Source organism: Macaca nemestrina, chromosome 14 (genome assembly GCF_043159975.1).
Source record: "Macaca nemestrina isolate mMacNem1 chromosome 14, mMacNem.hap1, whole genome shotgun sequence".
Lineage (NCBI taxonomy): Eukaryota > Metazoa > Chordata > Mammalia > Primates > Cercopithecidae > Macaca > Macaca nemestrina.
Window position 1 is genome coordinate 14,100,603 of NC_092138.1, and position 22,562 is coordinate 14,123,164.

Here is a 22,562-nt window from a genome sequence, read left to right on the forward strand (position 1 = left end):
ATCCTGGCTAACACGGTGAAACCCCGTCTCTACTAAAAAGTACAAAAAACTAGCCGGGCGAGGTGGCGGGCGCCTGTAGTCCCAGCTACTTGGGAGGCTGAGGCAGGAGAATGGCGTGAACCCGGGAGGCGGAGCTTGCAGTGAGCTGAGATCTGGCCACTGCACTCCAGCCTGGGCGACAGAGCAAGACTCCGTCTCAAAAAAATAAATAAATAAATAAATAAATAAATAAAAATAGAAGGAAGTTTATTTATTTATTTATTTATTTATTTATTTATTTATTTTATTTATTTTTTTGAGATGGAGTCTCACTCTTGTTGCCCAGGCTGCAGTGCAATGGCATGATCTTGGTTCACTGCAACCTCGACCTCCTGGTTCAAGCGATTCTCCTGCATCAGCCTCATAAGTAGCTGGGATTACAGGTGCATGCCACCACGCCTGGCTAACTTTTTAATGTATTTTTAGTAGAGACAGGGTTTTACCACATAGGCCAGGCTGCTCTCGAACTCCTGACCTCAGATGATCTGCCACCTTGGCCTCCCAAAGTGCTGGGATTACAGGTGTGAGCTACCGTGCCTGGCCTTGGAAGGAAGTTTATTAACTCACACAACTAAAGATTCAAAAGTAACTGGGGGGCTGGGCACGGTGGTTCACGCCTGTAATCCCAGCACTTTGGGAGGTCAAGGCGGGCAGATCACGAGGTCAAGAGATCAAGACCATCCTGGCCAACAGGGTGAAATCCCGTCTAAACTAAAAACACAAAAATTAGCAGCTGCGCATGGTGGCACGCACCTGTAGTCCCAGCTACTCAGGAGGCTGAGGCAGGAGAATTGCTTGAACCCAGGAGGCGGATGTTGCAGTGAGCCCAGATCCCACCACTGCACTCCAGCCTGGTGACAGAGCGAGACTCCATCTCAAAAAACAAAACAAAAAATCCAAAAGTAGGACAGATTGAAAAATTGATGTAATCCCATTACTGAAGTCCATTTATTTCTGTTTTTTTTTTTGGCCTTGCCCTTCCCCATGTGTTGACTTCAAACTCAGGTTGCCAGGAGGCTGAGGCAGGTGGATCACGAGGTCAGGAGATAGAGACCATCCTGGCTAACACAGTGAAACCCCCGTCTCTACTAAAAAAAATACAAAAAAATTAGCCAGGCGTGGTGGTGGGTGCCTGTAATCCCAGCTACTCGGGAGACTGAGGCAGGAGAATGGCATGAACCCGGGAGGCAGGGGTTGCAGTGAGTGGAGATTGCGCCATTGCACCCCAGCCTAGGCAACAGAGCGAGACTCCGTCTCAAAAAAAACCAAAAAACCAAAAAAACAAAAAAACCAAACCAAACCAAAACAAAACAAAAACAACTCAAGTTGCCATCAAAAGGACTGCAGCAATTCCAGGCCTTACATCCAAGTTCAATCAGGTCCAGAGGGAGCCTGAATCACTGCTGGAAGTTCTCCTGGAAGAGTGAGGAAAAGCTTTTCTGTAAGCATTTTGCAAATCTTAACAACTCACTGAGGTGAACTGGGAAATATGCATAAACCTAATCCAGTTGCTGGCAAGAGGGTGATATTACCAGTCCAGACTACTACTGAGTCAGAGAATGCTAAACTAAGCTACAAGGGACTGTGGTTGAGTGATTCCTAAACAGTATCACAGTATCTGTTAGGAAGGAAAAAGCAGGAAAACCATGTTAAGTAGGTGAATAACTCACTTTTTTTTTTTTTTGAGACAGTGCGTTGCCCAGGCTGGAGTGCAGTGGTGTGATTTCAGCTCACTGCAACCTCCACCTCCCAGGCTCAAGGGATCGTCCCACCTCAGCCTCTGGGAGTAGCTGGGACTACAGGCTCCAGCCACCTGGCTAATTTTTTTCTCTTTTTTTTTTTTGTAGAGATAGGGTTTGCCATGTTGCCCAGGCTGGTCTCGACTCCTGGGCTCAAGTGATCCTCGGCCTGCCAAAGTGCTGGGATTACAGGCCTGAGTCACTACGGCCAGCCCAACTTACTTTTTGTATTCTCGGAATCTTGTAGACACGATTAAAAAAACAAAAACAAAAATCCTTGACACACAGAGTTTTGATTTATCTCAACATTGACTGAAGGAAGCATGTTTTATTCTTGTGTACTACTTTTAGAGTTTAAATATCTTGAACATAGGTAGGAATTTGACTTTTTGGGTGGGAGGGGGAACAGGCATCTCACTTTTTCTCACAGGCTGGAGTGCAGTGGCACGATCTCAGCTCACTGGAATCTCTCTGCCACCCGGGCTCAGATGATCCTCCCGCCTCAGTCTCCCTAGAAGCTGGGACCACTGGCGCATGCCACCACACCCATCTAATTTTTTGTGTTTCTGTTAGAGACAAGGTTTCCCCATGTTGCTCAGGCTGGCCTCGAACTCCTGCACTCAAGTGATCCACCCATCTTGGCCTCCCAAAGAGCTGGGATTACAGGCATGAGTCACCACACCTGGCCAGCATTTGACTTTTTTCTATCAATAAACCTCAGTGAAAGAAAAGGGTCTAAGTTATTTACCCTTCTGGATTCTTTTGCAGATGGCTAGATTTCCTTGCTAAATCAATTTGTCTTCCAAGACTTAGGTGCTGTGGTAGAAAGGAAAAATCCCAAGCCAACAGACTTACATTTCCTTAACAACTGTATTAATGTACTAGTGACTTTTTCTGGAAAACGTATCATAGTGGAGTCCTTAAAGTTCTTTTTTCTTACCAAAATGAAGAAACTGGAAGGATGAAGATCTGCTTTTCTAGGGTAACAGCTGTCAAATTTAAAAGCTCCATCTGGGGCCAGGTGCAGTGGCTCACGCCTGTAATCCCAGCATTTTGGGATGCCAAGACGGGCGGATCACCTGAGATCAGGAGTTCGAGACCAGCCCAGCCAACACGGTGAAACCCTGTCCTACTAAAAATACAAAAATTAGCTGGGCGTGGTGGCGGGCGCCTGTAATCCCAGCTACTCGGGAGGCTGAGGCAGGAGAATTGCTTGAACCCAGGAGGCAGAGATTGCAGTGAGCTGAGATTGTGCCACTGCACTCCAGTCTGGGCAACAGAGCAAGACTCCGTCTCAAAAAAAAAAAAAAAGCTCCATTTGGGAGGCCCAGGAGGGCGGATCATCTGAGGTCAGGAGTTGGAGACCAGCCTGGCCAACATGGGGAAACCCCATGTCTACCAAAAATACAAAAATTAGTCAGGTGTGTTGGGGGGTGCCTATAATCCCAGCTACTTGGGAGGCTGAGGCAGGAGAATCAATTGAACCTGGGAGGTGGAGGTTGCAGTGAGCTGAGATCATGCCATTGCACTCCAGCCTGGGAAACAGGGCGAGACTCTGTCTCAAACAAACAAACAAATTTAAAAGCTCCAAATCCTCCAAAAATAACCAAGGAAGAGATTTTCCTGTCCGTAACTAGAGATGAGTACTGATGGTTATTTTTAATAGGTGATTTTCAAAGGTGTGAACATTTTGTTACCCATGGAGATTTAAGTCTCCAAAAGGAAATAAAACTGCATACCTTTATACTAAAACTTCATCACCAGGCAAATTTGGATCATGACTAAACTGGCTTCTACACCTCTCTCCTAATATAACGTACTTGTATAAGTTTACAGTTGTGAGACACTTATTTCCTATTTTTTAATGTCTTCTCAGTAGGGCCACTGATACAGTCACTATTTGACCAGAAACTGGCACTGGTGATTGGCTCATAAAGTGCCCTCGATTTAGGGGGCTCAGTTATCAAAGGTTTAAAACCTACCCCAAACTATTGCTGTGATGGGGGCTAATCAAGGAATCATTCAGCTTCGCTTGCAAAAGCGGGATCACAATTGCCGCTTTTGTCATGACCCAGACTAGGTGAGATTTAGTACTTGAGTACACTGCCAGGCACACAAGGTTAATTTAACAATTTAATACATTTGTTTCCTCATCCATTTCTCCAAACCTTCCAACTAATCCTAACGTTCGTTCAGCCAAATGCGCCAGGAATTCACTTAAAAAAAAAAAAAAAAAAAAAAACCGACTCCCTGGGGCTTGGGGAAGGAGGCACCGCCGCCCCATGTCGCAGTCTGGGGGTGGCTCAGTCCTCAGCAACCAGAACTACGGCCATAATGCTCCTCCAGGCCAAGGAGCCCGGATGCGGGGCGTTGCCAAGGGTGTCTTGCCCAGGCTGCGGGAAAGGAGAGGGGCGGGAGCCGGGTGGGGGCAACGCGATCCAGGCCACGGCGGCAATTCGCCCTCTTCGAGTCTCTCCTGTTAGACGCAAGGTGGGAAAAGGCACAACATGGCAACGCCATGCACCTCCCACGGTGGGCAACTCACTGCCGGTGAACGTCAGACCTTGGCAGTTTCCAGACCTTCGGAACCGGAAGCGGAGCCTGGGAGCGCGCCCGAGAGGGCGTGAACGGGACCGCTTTCCCGGAAGTGCTTGCGGCCTCGGCCCAGCGAGCTGCCCAGCGGTCCTTCGTTTCCTAATCGGGGCAGCGCCGCGGGAGAGAACTTTACCTTGACTACACTAAGTTCTCAGTGCCACTCCCTAGCAGGGCGGGACCTTGTTTAGGCCCTGTGATCCCGCGGTTGTTTAGGCCCTGTGATCCCGTAGTAGCGCAAGGCGCAGAGTGGACCTTGACCCGCCCAGGGCGGGAAAAGAGTTTGACCCGCCCGGTCCCAAAGAACAGAATGGACGGGCTCCTAAATCCCAGGGAATCCTCTAAATTTATCGCAGAAAACAGTCGGGATGTGTTTATTGACAGCGGAGGCGTACGGAGGGTGGCAGAGCTGCTGCTGGCCAAGGCGGCGGGGCCAGAGCTGCGCGTGGAGGGGTGGAAAGCCCTTCATGAACTGAACCCCAGGGCGGCCGACGAGGCCGCGGTCAACTGGGTGTTCGTGACAGACACACTCAACTTCTCCTTTTGGTCGGAGCAGGACGAGCACAAGTGTGTGGTGAGGCACAGAGGGAGAACGTACAGTGGGTACTGGTCCCTGTGCGCCGCCGTCAACAGAGCCCTCGACGAAGGTTGGTGCCATACTCGCTGTCGGACCTTGTAGCCTTTGAGGTTTCCATTTACTTGGGGAGCGTGTAGCGGGATTCCAAGGAGCGGGTTGGGAGATGGAATAATGGGAAGCGAACCTGAAGTTCGTTGCAAGTCCTGCTTAAAATAGAAGTATGAAAAGGGGCGTATTTTAGTGGGAAATGATGTTAATATTTATCATTGCAGCATAAAAGTTACAGTAGCATAAGTCAGTTTTATAAAGAATGCCATTTGAATGACACCTGAAGAACAAAAGGACCGATGTTATAAACCAATTTACTCAAAATACATCTGATGTAATATTGCAGTAGTTAGAAATGGGTGAATAAGCACAGATGAACAAGTAGAAAATGAGAGTTTTGCTTTAGATTTTTTATTCATCCACTTTTGGTGCATTCCTATAACATTCATTTGGTTTCATATTAATTCCATGTTGTAAAAGCAAGGGTTTGATGAATATAAAAGTATGACATTGGTCCTCTGAATTTTATTTTTTTCACTAAAGGGATACCAATAACTAGTGCCTCGTACTACGCGACAGTGACCCTGGATCAGGTTCGGAATATACTTCGTTCTGACACAGACGTGTCCATGCCTTTAGTAGAAGAGAGGCATCGGATTCTCAATGAAACCGGGAAAATTCTGCTGGAGAAGTTTGGAGGCTCTTTTCTCAACTGCGTCCGAGAAAGTGAGAATAGTGCGCAGAAGTTAATGCACCTGGTGGTTGAAAGTTTTCCTTCCTACAGAGATGTGACTCTGTTTGAGGTGAGTTGCTTCTGTTGGGGATTTAAGAAGTCTTAATTATCTCAGAGTTAACTCTTTTACTTCCAGAACTCATTTTGAGAATAAAAACTTAAATTCCTTGTGGAAGAAACTAACAAAATTAAGTAGTGTTTCAAAGTCATTTCTTATGTTTTCTTTTTGTTTGTTTGTTTGTTTGAGACAGAGTTTTGCTCTTGTTGCCCAGGCTGGAGTGCAATGGCGTGATCTTGGTTCACTGCAACTTCTACCTCCCGGGTTCAAGCGATTCTCCTGCCTCAGCCTCCCCAGTAGCTGGGATTACACGGATGCGCCACCATGCCCGGCTAATTTTTTGTATTTTTAGTAGCGATGGGGTTTCACTATGTTGGCCAGGCTGGTCTCAAACTCCCAACCTCAGGTGATCCGCCCGCCTTAGCCTCCCAAAGTATTGTGATTACAGGCATGAGCCACCATGTCTGGCGTCATTTCTTTCTTTTTTTTTTTTTTTTTTGAGATGGAGTCTCACTTGTCACCCAAGCTAGAGTGCAGTGGCGCGATCTCGGCTCACTTCTAACTGCCTCCCGGGTTCAGGCGATTCACCTGCCTCAGTCTCCCAAGTAGCTGGGAATACAGGCGCCTGCCACCGCATCTGGCTAATTTTTTTTTTTTTTTTTTTTTTTTTTGAGACGGAGTCTCGCTCTGTCGCCCAGGCTGCAGTGCAGTGACCAGATCGCAGCTCACTGCAAGCTCCGCCTCCCGGGTTTACGCCATTCTCCTGCCTCAGCCTCCCGAGTAGCTGGGACTACAGGCGCCCGCTACCTCGCCCGGCTAGTTTTTTGTATTTTTTAGTAGAGACGGGGTTTCACCTTGTAGGCCAGGATGGTCTCGATCTCCTGACCTCGTGATCCGCCCGTCTCGGCCTCCCAAAGTGCTGGGATTACAGGCTTGAGCCACCGTGCCCGGCCCTGGCTAATTTTTGTTTTTTAGTAGAGACGGGGTTTCACCATGTTGGCCAGGCTGGTCTTGAATTCCTGACCTCATGATCCACCAGTCTCGGCCTCCCAAAGTGCTGGGATTACAGGTGTGAGCCACCGTGCCCGGCCTTCCCTCCCCCACCCCAAGACTGAGTCTTGCTTTGACTCCTAGGCTGGAGTGCAGTGGCATGATCTCAGCTCACTGCAACCTCTGCCTCCCAGTTCAAGCTATTCTCCTGCCTGCACCTCCTGAATAGCTGGGACTACAGGCGCATGCCACCACACCTGGCGAATTTTTTTTGTCTTTTTAGTAGAGACAGGGTTTCATCTCCTTTCTCATATTTTCTAATCAGTATTTCATTATTTACTTTTGTCTTTTTTTTTCCTTTTAAAATGTTTCAAACCTAAAAAACATGGAACCCTCCATGTAATGTTCTCTTTATGGAAAATTAGGTATTTTTAGTACTTCAAGAAGGTTACTTTATTGGATAAAGATCAGAATGTATACTAACCTCTCCCTAATAAAAAGTATTTCTGGCTGGGCTCAGTGGCTCACACCTGTAATCCCAGCACTTTTGGGAGGCCGAGGTGGGTGGATCACCTGAAGTCAGGAGCTCAAGATCAGCCTGCCAACATGGAGAAACCCCATCTCTACTAAAAATACAAAAGTTAGCTGGGTGTGGTTGCATGCACCTGTAGTCCCAGCTACTTAGGAGGCTGAGGCAGGAGAATCGCTTGAACCCAGGAGGTGGAGGCTGCAGTGAGCCCAGATTGCACCACTGCACTCCAGCCTGGGCGAGATAGAATTAGACTCTATCTCACACAACAGAAGTATTCTTGCAAAGTTCAGTGTACTGTATATATATTTTATGTTTTCTTTTTCATACACAGTGTGCTTGAACAAATGATGATCATTTTGTTGGACCCTCACAGGCTGCACCTGGATTTTGTTTTTGTAAAATTCTTTTGGAATCTTTTGAACCTGGGAGGTGGAGGTTGCAGTGAGCTGAGATTATGCCACCACACTCCAGCTTGGGCGACAGAGCTGGACTCCATTTCAGAAAAATAAAATAAAAAATAAAATAAATTCGCCAGGCGTAGTGGCTCACACCTGTAATCCCAGCACTCTGGGGGACCGAGGCGGGTGGATCACAAGGTCAGGAGTTCAAGACCAGCCTGGCCAACATAGTGAAACCCCGTCTCTACTAAAAATACAGAAATTAGCCGGGTGTAGTGGTGGGTGCCTGTAATCCCAGCTACTCAGGGGGCTGAGGTGGAGAATCGCTTGAACCCAGGAGCCGGAGGTTGTAATGAGCTGAGATCATACCACTCACTGCACTCCAGCCTGGAGGACAGGAGCAAGACTCCCATCTCAAGGAAAAAAAAAAAAGAATACAATTGTATTAGTCTGTTCTCATACTGCTATAAAGAACTGCATTTCATTTATAGCACAGTGCTTTGGTTTTGCTTTGCTGAAAAGTTCAATTTTTAAAAAATGTACCAGAAAGTGACAGTATCTTGGCTCACTACAACCTCCACCTCCTGGGTTCAAACGATTCTCCTGCGTCAGTCTCCCAAGTAGCTGGGATTACAGGCACCCGCTACCATGCCCGGCTAATTTTGTATTTTTGGTAGAAACAGGGTTTCACCGTGTTGGCCAGGCTGGTCTTGAACTCCTGACCTCAAGTGATCCGCCTGCCTCAGCTTCCCAAAGTGCTGGAATTACAGGCTTGAGCCACCATGCCCAGCCAATCTGATACTTTTTTTTTTTTTTTTTTTGAGATGGAGTCTTACTCTGTCACCCAGGCTGGAGTGCAGTGGCACCATCTCTGCTCACTGCAACCTCCACCTCCTGGGTTCAAGCAGTTCTCTGCCTCAGCCTCCAGAGTAGCTGGGATTCCAGGCACCCACTACCATGCACGGCTAATTTTTGTATTTTTAGTAGAGACGGGGTTTCACCACGTTGACCAAGCTGATCTTGAACTCCTGACCCTGTGATCCACCTGCCTTGGCCTCCCCAAGTGCTAGGATTACAGGCGTGAGCCACAGCGCCCAACCCAATCTGATACATTTTTATTTTTTTTATTTTTTATTTATTTATTTTTTTGAGACGGAGTCTCGCTCTGTCACCCAGGCTGGAGTGCAGTGGCCGGATCTCAGCTCACTGCAAGCTCCGCCTCCCGGGTTCACGCCATTCTCCTGTCTCCGCCTCCCGAGTAGCTGGGACTACAGGCGTCCGCCACCTCGGCTGGCTAGTTTTTTGTATTTTTTAGTAGAGACGGGGTTTCACCGTGTTAGCCAGGATGGTCTCGATCTCCTGACCTCGTGATCCGCCCGTCTCGGCCTCCCAAAGTGCTGGGATTACAGGCTTGAGCCACCGCGCCCGGCTGATACATTTTTAAATGAAAATTGGTACAGAAACCATTTTTCATGAGTACTTGTTTCTAAAATACAGTTTTACAGAAAAATCCCCAAAATGGGCTAGCCATGGTGGCTCAAGCCCATAATCCTAACACATTGGGTGACTGAGGTAAGTGGATTGCTTGAGCCCAGGAGTTCAAGACCAGCCTGGGCAACACGTGAGACTCCATTTCTACAAAAAATTTAAAAACTAGCCAGGCGTGGTGGCGTGCTTGTGGTTCTAGCTACTCAGGAGGCCGAGGCAGGAGGATTGCTTGAGCCCAGGAGGTGGAGGCTGCAGTGAGCTATGATAGTTCCACTTTCCTCCAGCCTGGAAGAGCAAGACCTTGTCCCCAAAAAATAAATAAATAAAAATAAACAATTTGCACAAACTAGTCATGTGTTTTTAATGTATACCTATTTACTGAGATTATCATTCATTTTTAGACATGAACAGATGAATAAAGTTAACAATTTTTAACTTAGACAGATTTAGATCAGTGATTTCCCAACCTGGCTGTGCCCCAGAATCACTTAGGAGCCTTAAAATTCAGATATATTTCCAAAACACCACCCTCAAAGATCCTGATGAATAGGTGAAAGAAGAGCTATTTTTTAAGCTCTTCAAGTTACTCTGATTTAGAGTAATGCAGTACTTTGTAAAAGTTCTAATGAACAAATTGTTACTGTGACATACTGATAAATATAAAAAACAGCTTTTTGATGTTTCAATAGATAACATTTTATTTTTTATTTTTAGTGGTATTGTTGTTGTTGTTGTTTTTTGAGACAGAGTCTCACTCTTTCGCCCAGGCTGGAGTGCAATGGCATCATCTCTGCTCACAGCAACCTCCGCCTCCCGGGTTCTAGCGATTCTCCTGCCTCAGCCTCCTGAGTTAGCTGGGATTAGAGGCACACACCACCACGCCAGGCTAATTTTTGTATATTAGTAGAGATGGGGTTTCACCATGTTGGCCAGGCTGGTCTCGAACTCCTGACCTCAGGTGATCCACCCACCGCGCCAGCCTTTGTTTTTTTTTGTTTTTTTTTGAGATGGAGTCTTGCTGGTGTGCAATGGCGCAATCTCAGTTCATTGCAACCTCCGCCTCCTGGGTTGAAGCGATTCTCCCGCCTCAGCTCCCGAGTAGCTGGGATTACAGGCACCTGCCATCATGCCCGGTCAATTTTTATATTTTTGTAGAGGCAGGGTTTCACCATGTTGGCCAGGCTGGTCTTGAATTCCTGACCTCAGGTGATCTGCCCACCTCAGCCTCCCAAAGTGCTGGGATTACAGGCGTGAGCCACTGCTCTTGGCCTATGTTGTTCTTAAGTATTGGTAATCCTTGAACTTTCTTTCTATTCATGATAAAATTATGGAAGAATTTTTTCAAAAAACTTAACTATCCTGGTGTGATGGCTCTTGTCTGTAATCCTAGACCCTTGGGAGGCCAAGGTGGGTAGATCACTTGAGCCCAGGAGTTCAAGACCAGCCTGGGCAACATGGGGAAACCTCATCTCTGTAAAATAACAAAAAAATTAACTGGCCTTGGTGGTGAACACCTATAGTCCCAGCTATTCAGGAGGCTGAGGTGGGAGGATTGCTTGAGCCCGGGGAGGTCAAGGCTGCAATGAGCTGTGATCGAGCCACTGAATCGAGCCACAACCTGGGCAGCAGTGAGGCCCTGTCTCAAAAAAAAAAAAAAAAAAAAAAAAAGAGAGAGAGAAAGAAAAGAAAAAAATTAACTCATGGTCATAGAGCTTTTTATTGACAATTATTTTATAAAGGTACTATTTAAAAAATACTTAAAATCACAAAACAATATCATGAAATATGTAAGCAATTGTTATTTGGAGATTTACTAGTATTTTTAGTGATACCAGTTAATATTTTAGAGATCCAGAATTTGATTACAAAATCATTTGATTTCTAAAACCATAATGATCTTACTAAGAAAATGTTTTATAGATGGCCGGGCGTGGTGGCTCATGCCTGTAATCCCTGCACTTTGGGAGGCCGAGGCGGGTGGATCACAAGGTCAGGAGTTCGAGACTAGCCTGGAACACATGGTGAAACCCCATCTCTACTAAAAATACAAAAATTAGCCAGGTGTGGTGGCTCATGCCTGTAATCCCAGCTACTCAGGAGGCTAAGGCAGGAGAATGGCTTGAACCCGGGAGGTGGAGGTTGCAGTGAGCCGAGATTGTACCATTGCACTCCAGCCTGGGCAACAGAGCAAGACTCTGTTTCCAAAAAAAGAAAAAAAAAGGAAAATGTTTTACAGATTGCTTGAATTTATTTTTGATTCCTCCCTTAAATCTTTTTGTCCTTTTTTTATCTTAATATATTATTATATCTATTATAATCTATGCTTTATATATACTAGTCTGCTACCATGGAAGCAGCAGTGACATGATAATTTATATGTTTTCTTAGATGCTAGCACTGATTTTGTTATTTTTATTTTTTGTTTTTTTCCCTGTGGGTTGTTACGTAAGTTTGAGTCCTAGTTTTTTCCATTTTGCTCTATGAATCTTGTTAAAAATAGCAGATAATGGCTTCTATTATAATAAACTTTATGGTGTAGTAATTGTGTTTGACAGACATTTTTATAAATTAAGTCTTAAGTCTTGCAGTTTTTTATGTTTTTTTTTCCTTGAGACGGAGTTTCACTCCTGTTGCCCAGGCTGGAATGCAATGGTGTGATCTCGGCTCACCACAGCCTCTGCCTCCCGGATTCAAGTGATTATCCTACCTCAGCCTCCCGAGTGACTGGGATTACAGGCATGTGCCACCATGCCTGGCTAATTTTGTATATTTTTTTTTAAGTAGGGACGGGGTTTCTCCATGTTAGTCAGCTGGTCCTGTGCTCCCAACCTCAAGTGATCCGCCCTCCTTGGCCTCCCAAAGTGCTGGTATTACAGGCATGAGCCACTGTGCCCAGCCATGTCTTGTGCTGTTTTATAAACTAGACTTGAACTAGAAACCTGGTTGCCATATATAAATCTAGTTTATATAGAGGAACAATTGCCAAGTTGTCATATTTAGATAGGTTTAGGAATGTAGGGTGATAGTGTCATGTAGGAATGTTTTAAATTGTGATTTGTTCCTTCAGCCCCTCAATTTAATTTAGAGACATTATGCCATGTCAGAAAATGAACATGTGTGTTTGCTCTGGAAAACAAATTCTGACTTTGTTAAATGTAGCTTTAGAAGTTTTAATTTATTTAGTATAATAAAAATAGGTCTGGATCTGTTACAATAGGCATACCTTAAGGTTAAGCAATATTAGGTTATTTCTTGTTATGATAGCACATCATTGGCGTTTTGTTAGTAAATAAAAGAATCTGTAGTATCATCTTAAGGAATTTTTGTATAGAGCCTTTCCTTAAACTTTTAATCTCGTATTTATTTGTTTATGTCGGTTACAAGTTAAAATGTTCTCCTCCAAGGTGGTCAGGATACATTTTGGGAGCTAGTAATATTGATAAACAAACATTTATAAAACATGATTTAAGGTTATTACTATTGGTATTAGGACTCGTAGTCGATTGTAATTATCTATGTTTTTCCATAGTTTAGGCTGATTTGCATTTGCAGATTTACAGAGTTTTTTTGGGTTTGTTTTTTTTTTGAGATAGTGTCTCAGTCAGTTGCCCAGGCTGGAGTTCAGTGATGTGATCACAGCTCACTGCAGCCTCTACCTCCCAGTCTCAAGCAATCCCCCTGCCTCAGCCTGGTGAGTAGCTGAGACTACAGGCACGTGCCACCACACCTGGCTAATTAAAAAAATATGTATTTTTTTGTAGGCTGGGCATAGTGGCTCACACCTGTAATCCCAGCACTTTGGGAGGCCAAGGCAGGCAGATTGCCTGAGGTCAGGAGTTTGAGACCAGCCTGGCCAACATGGTGAAACCCCGTCTCTACTAAAATACGAAAATTAGCCAGGTGTGGTGGTTGTAGAGACAGGGTTTCGCCATGTTTTGTAGAGATGGAGTTTCATCGTTGCCCAGGCTGGTCTTGAACTTCTGGCTTCAAACAATCCTCCTGCTTCGGCTTCCCAAATTGATGGGATTACAAGTGTAAGCCACCACACTTAACTAGAATTTTTGAGTTAAATTATAACCCACTAATGCTTGGTTAAATTTGTCTTTTCTGGCCGGGCGCGGTGGCTCAAGCCTGTAATCCCAGCACTTTGGGAGGCCGAGATGGGCGGATCACGAGGTCAGGAGATCGAGACCATCCTGGCTAACACGGTGAAACCCCGTCTCTACTAAAAAATACAAAAAACTAGCCAGGCGCGGTGGCGGGCGCCTGTAGTCCCAACTACTCGGGAGGCTGAGGAAGGAGAATGGCGTGAACCCGGGAGGCGGAGCTTGCAGTGAGCTGAGATCCGGCCACTGCACTCCAGCCTGGGCGGCAGAGCGAGACTCCGTCTCAAAAAAAAAAAAAAAAAAATTTGTCTTTTCTATGTATAAATATAATTGGCTATTTTATTTTCATATTTGGACTTACATATCAACTTTGACCATTTCCAAAGTTGGTAAATATTATCATTTTCTAGCTGTTGATCAATTAATGTCTTTATAAAATAAGTTAATCATATTATCTGAAAGGAAACAGTTAAAAATGAATGTTGTAGTTCTCTTCAGACCTGAGCTTATGGATGATTGTTCTTTATATGTTGCTTTTTTTTTTTTTTTGAGACAGAGCCTTGCTCTGTCGCCCAGGCTGGAGTGCAATGGTACGATCTTGACTCACTGCAACCTTCACCACCCGAGTTCAAGCAATTCTTCTGCCTCAGCCCCCTGAGTAGCTGGGACTACAGGTGCTTGCCACCACACCCAGCTAATTTCTGTATTTTTAGTAGAGACGGGGTTTTACCATATTGGCCAGGCTGGTCTCGAACTCCTGACCTCGTGATCCTGCCACCTCGCCTCCCAAAGTGCTGGGATTACAGGCATGAGCCACCACTCCTGGCCTATACTTTGCTGTATATTATACAATTAATGTCAATTATATTGCAATCAGAAAAACAGACGTGTTTTAATTTAAGAAACTTTCAAAAGGAATGCTATCTACACATTTAAAATAATAAGCCCTTGGATTATATTGCAGGAATGTGTATATGAAGTTTTGCCATTGAAAAATAATACTAAGTAGTATCAAGATTACATAAATTGTATTTTATGTGCCTTGAAAAATGGGAAGTGAGTTTGGAGTGATAGAAAATTTAATGTTTATTAAATCCTTTTGTTTCCTGTAAAAGATCTATGAATTCTTGTTTTTTTTGAGACTGGGTCTCCCTGTGTCACCCAGACTGGAGTGCAGTGGTGTGATCACGGTTCACTGCAGCCTTGACCTCCCAGGCTCAGGCGATTCTCCCACCTTACCTCCTATCTGGGACCATAGATATGTGCCACCATGCCCAGCTAATTTTTTGGTTTTTGTAGAGATGGAGTTATGCCATGTTTCACAGACTGGTTGAACTCCTGGGCTCAAGCAATCTGCCCACTTCAGCCCCCCAAAGTGCTGGGATTACGGGCGGGAGCCATGTGCCCAGCCAATCTATAAATTCTTACCAACAAAGTAAGATAATTCTGCCTTTTAAAAAATGTTTCAACCTTCACCTTTAAAAAATAGCATATATAAAACTTTCAGATACCCAGATAACGTTCATATTCTCTTCATTCATCAGGGGAAAAGAGTTTCTTTTTACAAACGAGCCCAAATCCTTGTAGCAGATACGTGGAGTGTATTGGAAGGAAAAGGAGATGGCTGCTTTAAGGACATCTCCAGTATCACCATGTTTGCTGATTATAGATTACCTCAGGTTCTTGCTCATCTTGGAGCCCTGAAATACTCTGATGAACTACTGAAGAAGCTTCTCAAAGGTTTGCAACTTTAAGTCATTCTTTGTTATACTATGAATTGTTGGATCTTGGTTTAGTTGTTTTTTTTTTTTTTTTTGAGACGGAGTCTCGCTCCATCACTCAGGCTGGAATGCAGTGGCGCAATCTCGGCTCACTGCAAGCTCCGCCTCCTGGGTTCAGCCATTCTCCTGCCTCAGCTTCCCTAGTAGCTGGAACTACAGGCACCCGCCACCACGCCTGGCTGATTTTTTTGTATTTTTGGTAGAGACGGGGTTTCACCGTGTTAGCCAGGATGGTCTCGATCTCCTGACCTCGTGATCTGCCCGCCTCGGCCTCCCAAAGTGCTGGGATTACAGGCGTGAGCCACCACACCCGGCGGTTTAGTTTTTTTTACAAAAGATCTCCTTTGCTTTAAAAAAAAGAGAGTACTATTTATTGTTCATAGTATATGTAAAGGAGAATGCAAAGATAAAATGTAGACAAAATGATTTTTCTTTTTGTTTGCACTGTGAAATGTGGATATTGTAGAAAATTGTGCTTTTTTTTGTTTGTTTGTTTTGTTTTTTTTTGAGACGGAGTCTCGCTCTGTCGCCCAGGCTGGAGTGCAGTGGCGCTATCTCGGCTCACTGCAAGCTCCGCCTCCTGGGTTTACGCCATTCTCCTGCCTCAGCCTCCTGAGTAGCTGGGACTACAGGCGCCCGCCACCACGCCCGGCTAATTTTTTGTATTTTTAGTAGAGACGGGGTTTCACCGTGTTAGCCAGGATGGTCTCGATCTCCTGACCTTGTGATCCGCCCGTCTCGGCCTCCCAAAGTGCTGGGATTACAGGCTTGAGCCACCGCGCCCGGCCGAAAATTGTGCTCTTTGAACATTATAATTTCATAGCCTAATGACACCTAAATTTATGTTACATTAAAGTATGTAACACTGCCAGTTCATCAGGTATAGTATTTGAAAAGTGTTAATTAAGCTGAAGAGCACACTACATGGTGATATGAAGGGTAGGCTGAAAGATAGGTAATATGAACTGACTTTTGAGTGAAGAGACTCCAAAGTCTGCACTGGGATATCTTGCACAAGTCACTCACTTCTCTTGGCTTATTCACCATTATTGGATATGATTATTGATATCAAGACTAGGAGCTTTATGATAAATAAGCATAGGTAAATTGGGTTGAAAAGTTTGTGTGAAAATTAGCTTATAACATTTCCTTGTATGAGGAAAATAATTATATGATTTTCATGTTAATTTCCCTTTTAGGTGCAAAATTTTCTGCTACTTTTTTCTTTTTTATTTTATTTTAATATATGTGCTCAAATTCCTGGGCTTAAGCAATCTTCTCACTTCAGCCTTCCAATGTGCTGGGATTACAGGCATGAGCCACTGCACCTGGCCTCTTTATATATTTTTTCTTTTCTTTTTTTTTTTTTTAAGACAGAGTCTTGCTCTGTTGCCCAGGCTGGAGTGCAGTGGCATGATCTCAGCTCACTGCAAGCTCCGCCTCCCAGGTTCACGCCATTCTCCTGCCTCAGCCTCCCGAGTAGCTGGGACTACAGGCACCTGCCACCATGCCCGGCTAATTTTTTGTATTTTTAGTAGAAATGGGGTTTCACTGTGTTAGCCAGGATGGTCTCGATCTCCTGACCTCGTGACCCGCCTGCCTCGGCCTCCCAAAGTGCTGGGATTGCAGGCGTGAGCCACCGCGCCCAGCTTTTTTTCAATTCAAACCCTATACAGAGGCTTCACTTAAATGCTGTCCTTGCTCATAGTGATTTGTCCATCTCCTTCTCAGTTTTTATAGCACTTAATTGTCTCTGCTACTATGAGAAAAACCGTAGTGAGAAGGGATCATCCAGCATAGTTGTATAGAGATGTCAGAATTTTCTTCTCCCATCCATTTCAACTCCAGAGGCTCTTTTCCAATATCCATTGGCAGTCATTACTGCCTCCATTTATGCCTTGCTTCTAAAAGGGTACTCTCCTATCCTTAGCCAGTTTGATATAGGGTGGACAAATTCTTTTGCCACTTAGTGCATTTAAGTAAAATTTGGATTTTGTTTTCCAAAAAGTATTTTACTGCAAAACGAGACCAAAAATAAACAAACTGTAAATGTAATGTAACAGACATAAGTATAGTGTACTCATTTTTAAAAACTACCTTAAGTGGAATCTAGGACCAGCTTAGTTTGACCAGGTGAGGTAGGACCTTCCTTAACTGGCTTCCAATGGTACTTCTAAACTTGAGGATTTGCTACACTGGTATTCCTTCCCTTCTCCCCTCATCTGGGTATCTCAGGGACAGCCCTTGGAAGTGCCACCTAGATTTCTGTCCACTGTCTTTAACCCATCTCTTCACCGAAGACATAGTACTTGGCCAATTATAAAAAACTAACAATGCAATTTGACTAAATTTAGCTTTTCACTGTGATTCTAGGGCCAGCTTTTAGACCAAATACCTGGGCCATATTACCTTCCCTGACTCTAATCTCTGTCAGTCCACTCAAATGTCTTTTTCTGTCTGAAGTCCATGTTCTACCCCATACTGTAAGTTGCCGTATTAGTTATTACATTAGTTTCCTAGGGCTGACATAACAAATTACCACAAACTAGATGGCTTCAAGCAACAGAAATGTATTGTGTCACAGTTCTGGAGGATGGAAGTCTGAAATCAAGATGAAGATGTTGGCAGGACCATCCTTCCTCTAAAGGCTCTTGGGAATAATTCTCCTTGCCTCTCCCCAGGACTTTGTGGCTCCAGCAGTCCTTGGCATTCGTTGGTTTGTAGCTGCATCACACCAATCATGGCCTTCTTATCCTTGTGTCTCCTGTCTCTTCGTATCCTCTTTTTTTTTTCTTTCTTTTTTTGAGACGGAGTTTTGCTTTTGTCGCCCAGTGCAATGGTGCCATCTCGGCTCACTGCAGCCTCCTTCTCCTGAGTTCAAGTGATTCTCCTACCTCAGCCTCCTGAGTAGTTGGGATTACAGATACCCACCACCACGCCTGGCTAATTTTTGTATTTTTAGTAGAGACAGGGTTTCACCATGTTGGCCAGGCTGCTCTCGAATTCCTGACCTCAGGTGATCCACCCACCTCAGCCTCCCAAAGTGCTTAGATTACAGACATGAGCCACTGCGCCCACCTGTATCCTCTTCTTTTCTTGCTTGCTTTCTTTTTTGTTTAGAAACAGGGTCTTACTCTGTCACCAAGGTTAGAGTGCAGTGGCATGATCATAACTCACTGCGGCTTCAAACTCCTGGGCTCAAGCGATCTTCCCTTCTCAGCCTTAGCCTCCTGATTAGCTGGGGCTACTAGAGGTGCATACCACCATGCCTGGCTACTTTTTCCATTTTTTGTAGAGACAGGATTTCACCTTTCCTTCATTGGATTTAAGGTTGATCCTAATCCAGTATGACCTCATCTTCACCTGATTACATCTGCAAAGTCCCTATTTCCAAACAAAGTCAAATTCACAGGTACCAGGAGTTATGACTTGAATGTATCTTTTTGTGAGCCACAGTTCAACCCACTACTATTATCTATTGCTGTGTAACAAATTACGCTAAAATTTAGTGGTTAAAACAACAGACATTTATGACCCTGGGTCAGGAACCTGAGTGCCGCTTAACTGAGTACTTCTGCCTCAAGGTTACAGTCCAGCCGCCAAGTGGAGCAGTGGTCTTATCTAATAGCTCTACTTGGGTGGAAGCATCTGCCTCCTTGACCACTCTGTTGGTTGATTTGGCAGTTTTAGCAAGTTGATAGTCAAATTTGGAGGAAGTGATTAACAGCAAAACTGAAGAGGGAAGGTATGGGCTTCTATGCTAGCACCTGGTTCAAAGTAAGGAAATGGAGGAACCTGGTTAATCGCTGTTTTCCCATCTGTTCCACTGACCAGTGCCTAAGCCCATGGGAGAGTTGGATGGAGGGGGGCATAAGTAACACTACTTAAGATCACAAGATCTCCTGGGTACTGTGAGGCTTTGTGCAGGGGTGCAGTTTGGTGGCCAGAGGCCAAATACAGCTTGCAGTTGTGTTATGTTTGGCCTGAAAAATGATGTTAGCAATTTTTAATTAGTTTCCAACTCTTGAAAATTAGGAGATTTCCCATAAAAATCAAACTTCCTGACTTCTCTCATAAGAAAAATATGGAAACATACAGTACCTTTGTATAGTACTACGTTCACTACCTAGCTCACTACAGTTTGCCTCTGACTGCTGCATATACACATGGGTCCATGAGTCCTACTCTAGTCTCAGTGGCAAGGCACAGCCAGTACCTGCCTTGCAAGATCAGATATTCCCCAAATAACTATTTATTTATTTTGGAGATAGGGTTGGCTCTGTTGCCTAGACTGGAGTGCAATGGCCTGATCTTGGCTCACTGCAACCTCTGTCTTCTGGACTCAAGTGACCCTCCCACCTCAACCTCCCGAGTAGCTGGGACTACAGGCACATACCACCATGCCTGGCTAATTTTTGTATTTTTTGTAGAGACAGGGTTTTGTCATGTTGCCCAGGCTGGTCGAACTCCTGAGCTCAAGTAATTCTCCCACCTCAGCCTCCCAAATTGCTAGCATTACAGGTGTGAGGCACTGCACCCAGCCTGCAATAATATTTTTTTTCTGGTATCAAACCTAATTTTAAATACCATCTTTTTAATAACTAGCAGTCATATTTTTAAATTTATGGTCACCACTTATTCATTTATCAAATATTTATTGGGGAGCTAGTATGTGCAAGGTGCTATGCTAGGTCCTGGGAATATTGAGACAAGCCAGATGTGGCCCCTATCTTTGTGGAATTTAACTTGTAATTTAAAATCAGTGCCTACGTTTTGAAATGATTTAAATTACCAAAAATAAAGTCTGAGGTTTACAGTTTTAAAGTGAGTACCATTTAAATACTATGTTTTGTTCTACAGTAAAGTTCTGAGTAGATTTTGTATCATTGACTATTACTTTTTCTTACTGTTTTTCCCCCTTGCAGGAGAAATGCTCTCATATGGAGACAGGCAAGAGGTGGAAATCAGAGGGTGCTCGCTTTGGTGTGTTGAGCTGATCCGGGATTGTCTTCTGGAGCTTATTGAACAAAAGGGTGAAAAACCTAGTGGAGAGATCAATTCCATTCTTCTGGATTATTACTTATGGGACTATGCCCGTGACCATAGGGAAGATATGAAAGGAATTCCGTTTCATCGCACACGTTGCATATATTATTGACCTCAAGTGTAGACTGATCCAAAGAAAACCCCCTGCATTTTATATCATATCATCTGTACAGTTTTGCTTTGATATTTAGAGAACATGATCGAGGTTATAGGAATGAGGAAATTGATTACCTATTCTCACTTTAAAAAATACTTCTGGCCGGGCGCGGTGGCTCAAGCCTGTAATCTCAGCACTTTGGGAGGCCGAGATGGGCGGATCACGAGGTCAGGATATCGAGACCATCCTGGCGAACATGGTGAAACCCCATCTCTACTAAAAAAAAAAAAATACAAAAAACTAGCCGGGCGAGGTGGCGGGTGCCTATAGTCCCAGCTACTCGGGAGGCTGAGGCAGGAGAATGGTGTGAACCCGGGAGGCAGAGCTTGCAGTGAGCTGAGATCTGGCCACTGCACTCCAGCTCGGGAGAGAGAGCGAGACTCCGTCTCAAAAAAAAAAAAAAAAAAAAAACTTCCTAGGCCGGGCACAGTGGCTTATGCCTATAATCCCAGCTCTGTGGGAGGCTGAGGCGGGTGGATCACCTGAGGTCAGGAGTTGGAGACCGCCTGGCCAACATGGTGAAACCCCATCTCTACTAAAAATACAAAATTAGCTGGGCATGGTGGCACATAACCTGTAATCTCAGTTACTTGGGAGGCTGAGGCAAGAGAATTGCTTGAACTCAGGTGGTGAAGGTTGCAGTGAGGCGAGATTGTGCCATTGCACTCCAGCCTGAGCAACAAGAGCAAAACTTCCTCTCAAAAAAAAAAAAAAAAAAAAAAAAATCTTCCTAGGCCAGATGTAGTGGCTCACATGTATAATCTTAGCACTTTGGGAGGCCAAGGCGGGAGGATTACTTGAGGCGAGGAGTTCAAGACCAGCCTAGGCAACATAGGGAGACCCTCATCTCTACAAAAATTTAAAAATTAGCCTAGCGTGGTGGCATGCTGTGTAATCCCAAATACGTCGTAGGCTGAGGCTGAAGAGGGTGGATTGCTTGAGCCTAGGAGTTTGAGGCTGCAGTGAGCCACAGTCATGCCACTGCATTCTACCCTGGGCAACAGATGGAGACCTTGTCTCAAAAAAAAAAATTCCTGACATATCACTGTATATTCCCAACTTTATCATTTGTCTGCCTGTTTAGTTTTGACTTACTTTTTTTTTTTTTCTGTGGACATGCATTTGACAGAAATAGTGAAGGAAGTTTAATATTTTATTTAAATTTCTTAAAACTAATCATGCCTTATGTGACTAATCTTCAGTGATAATATTTCATCTATTGATATATTTTCTTGAGGTATAGTAATTTTCAGTATACCTTAATCGTTTGGTATAAAAGAGGTTTTTGATGTATGAATGCTGTTCTTATAAAAATCAATCTTGACACTTTATTTTAAACTTTTTATTGGTAATGATAGTGGGTTTTGTACATCATGATTTTCAATTTAGGATATCTGTCTGTCTAATTTGTTTTTGCAGAGTAACTATATTGGAATTGAATAAAAATATTCAAAATTTTTCTTAAACCTGGAATGGATTATTTCATTAAAATAGAATTTACCATATATAATTTTAAAAGATTCACTGTAAGTTAGATTATTTACTTTCTGTTGCAGAACTCTCATTATCTGTCAAGTACTCATTTCCCACCACCCCCGCCACGTTCTTTCTAACAGAATCTTCTTTTTTTTTTTTTTTTTTTTTTTTGAGACGGAGTCTCGCTCTGTCGCCCGGGCTGGAGTGCAGTGGCCGGATCTCAGCTCACTGCAAGCTCCGCCTCCCGGGTTCACGCTATTCTCCTGCCTCAGCCTCCCGAGTAGCTGGGACTACAGGTGCCCGCCACCTCGCCCGGCTAGATTTTTGTAGTTTTTAGTAGAGACGGGGTTTCACCGTGTTAGCCAGGATGGTCTTGATCTCCTGACCTCGTGATCCGCCCGTCTCGGCCTCCCAAAGTGCTGGGATTACAGGCTTGAGCCACCGCGCCCGGCTCTAACAGAATCTTGATTGTGTTAGGTATCTACCTTGTCTGCTTGCTGTGACTTCAGAAGTCAGAAAAAGATGCCCTTTTCCCAAGCACTGTACTGCCATCTACTGGAAATTTGTCATAATAACCTTACAAATGACTGACTACGAGTGAGGCCTCTTGGAGTTGTGCAGTACACAGCTTGCACAACCATAGTAGTGGTCCTCTGTCTATCCCTGTCCTGTGTGACTCAGGGGATGGTGATCCCACCGCCAGTTCTGCAGGCAGATCTTGTATGAATGGTTTACTATTCCTAGTCACTTTACTCTCCTTGCCTGTGATTGTTTTGATAACGGGTATATAATCTAGTTCTGG

The 22,562-nt window shown here is 44.4% G+C and overlaps 1 protein-coding gene across 1 annotated transcript; it reads left to right on the plus strand.

Annotated features, from left to right (window-relative positions):
* The first annotated feature begins 4,406 nt into the window (after positions 1 to 4,406).
* QNG1 (Q-nucleotide N-glycosylase 1) lies at positions 4,407 to 21,750 on the plus strand. Its single transcript, XM_011771056.3, has 4 exons — positions 4,407 to 5,017; positions 5,539 to 5,798; positions 14,845 to 15,040; positions 20,007 to 21,750. The coding sequence occupies exons 1-4, from the start codon at positions 4,681 to 4,683 to the stop codon at positions 20,237 to 20,239; spliced, it is 1,026 nt and encodes a 341-aa protein (XP_011769358.1). The 5' UTR covers positions 4,407 to 4,680; the 3' UTR covers positions 20,240 to 21,750.
* Positions 21,751 to 22,562: the final 812 nt, after the last annotated feature.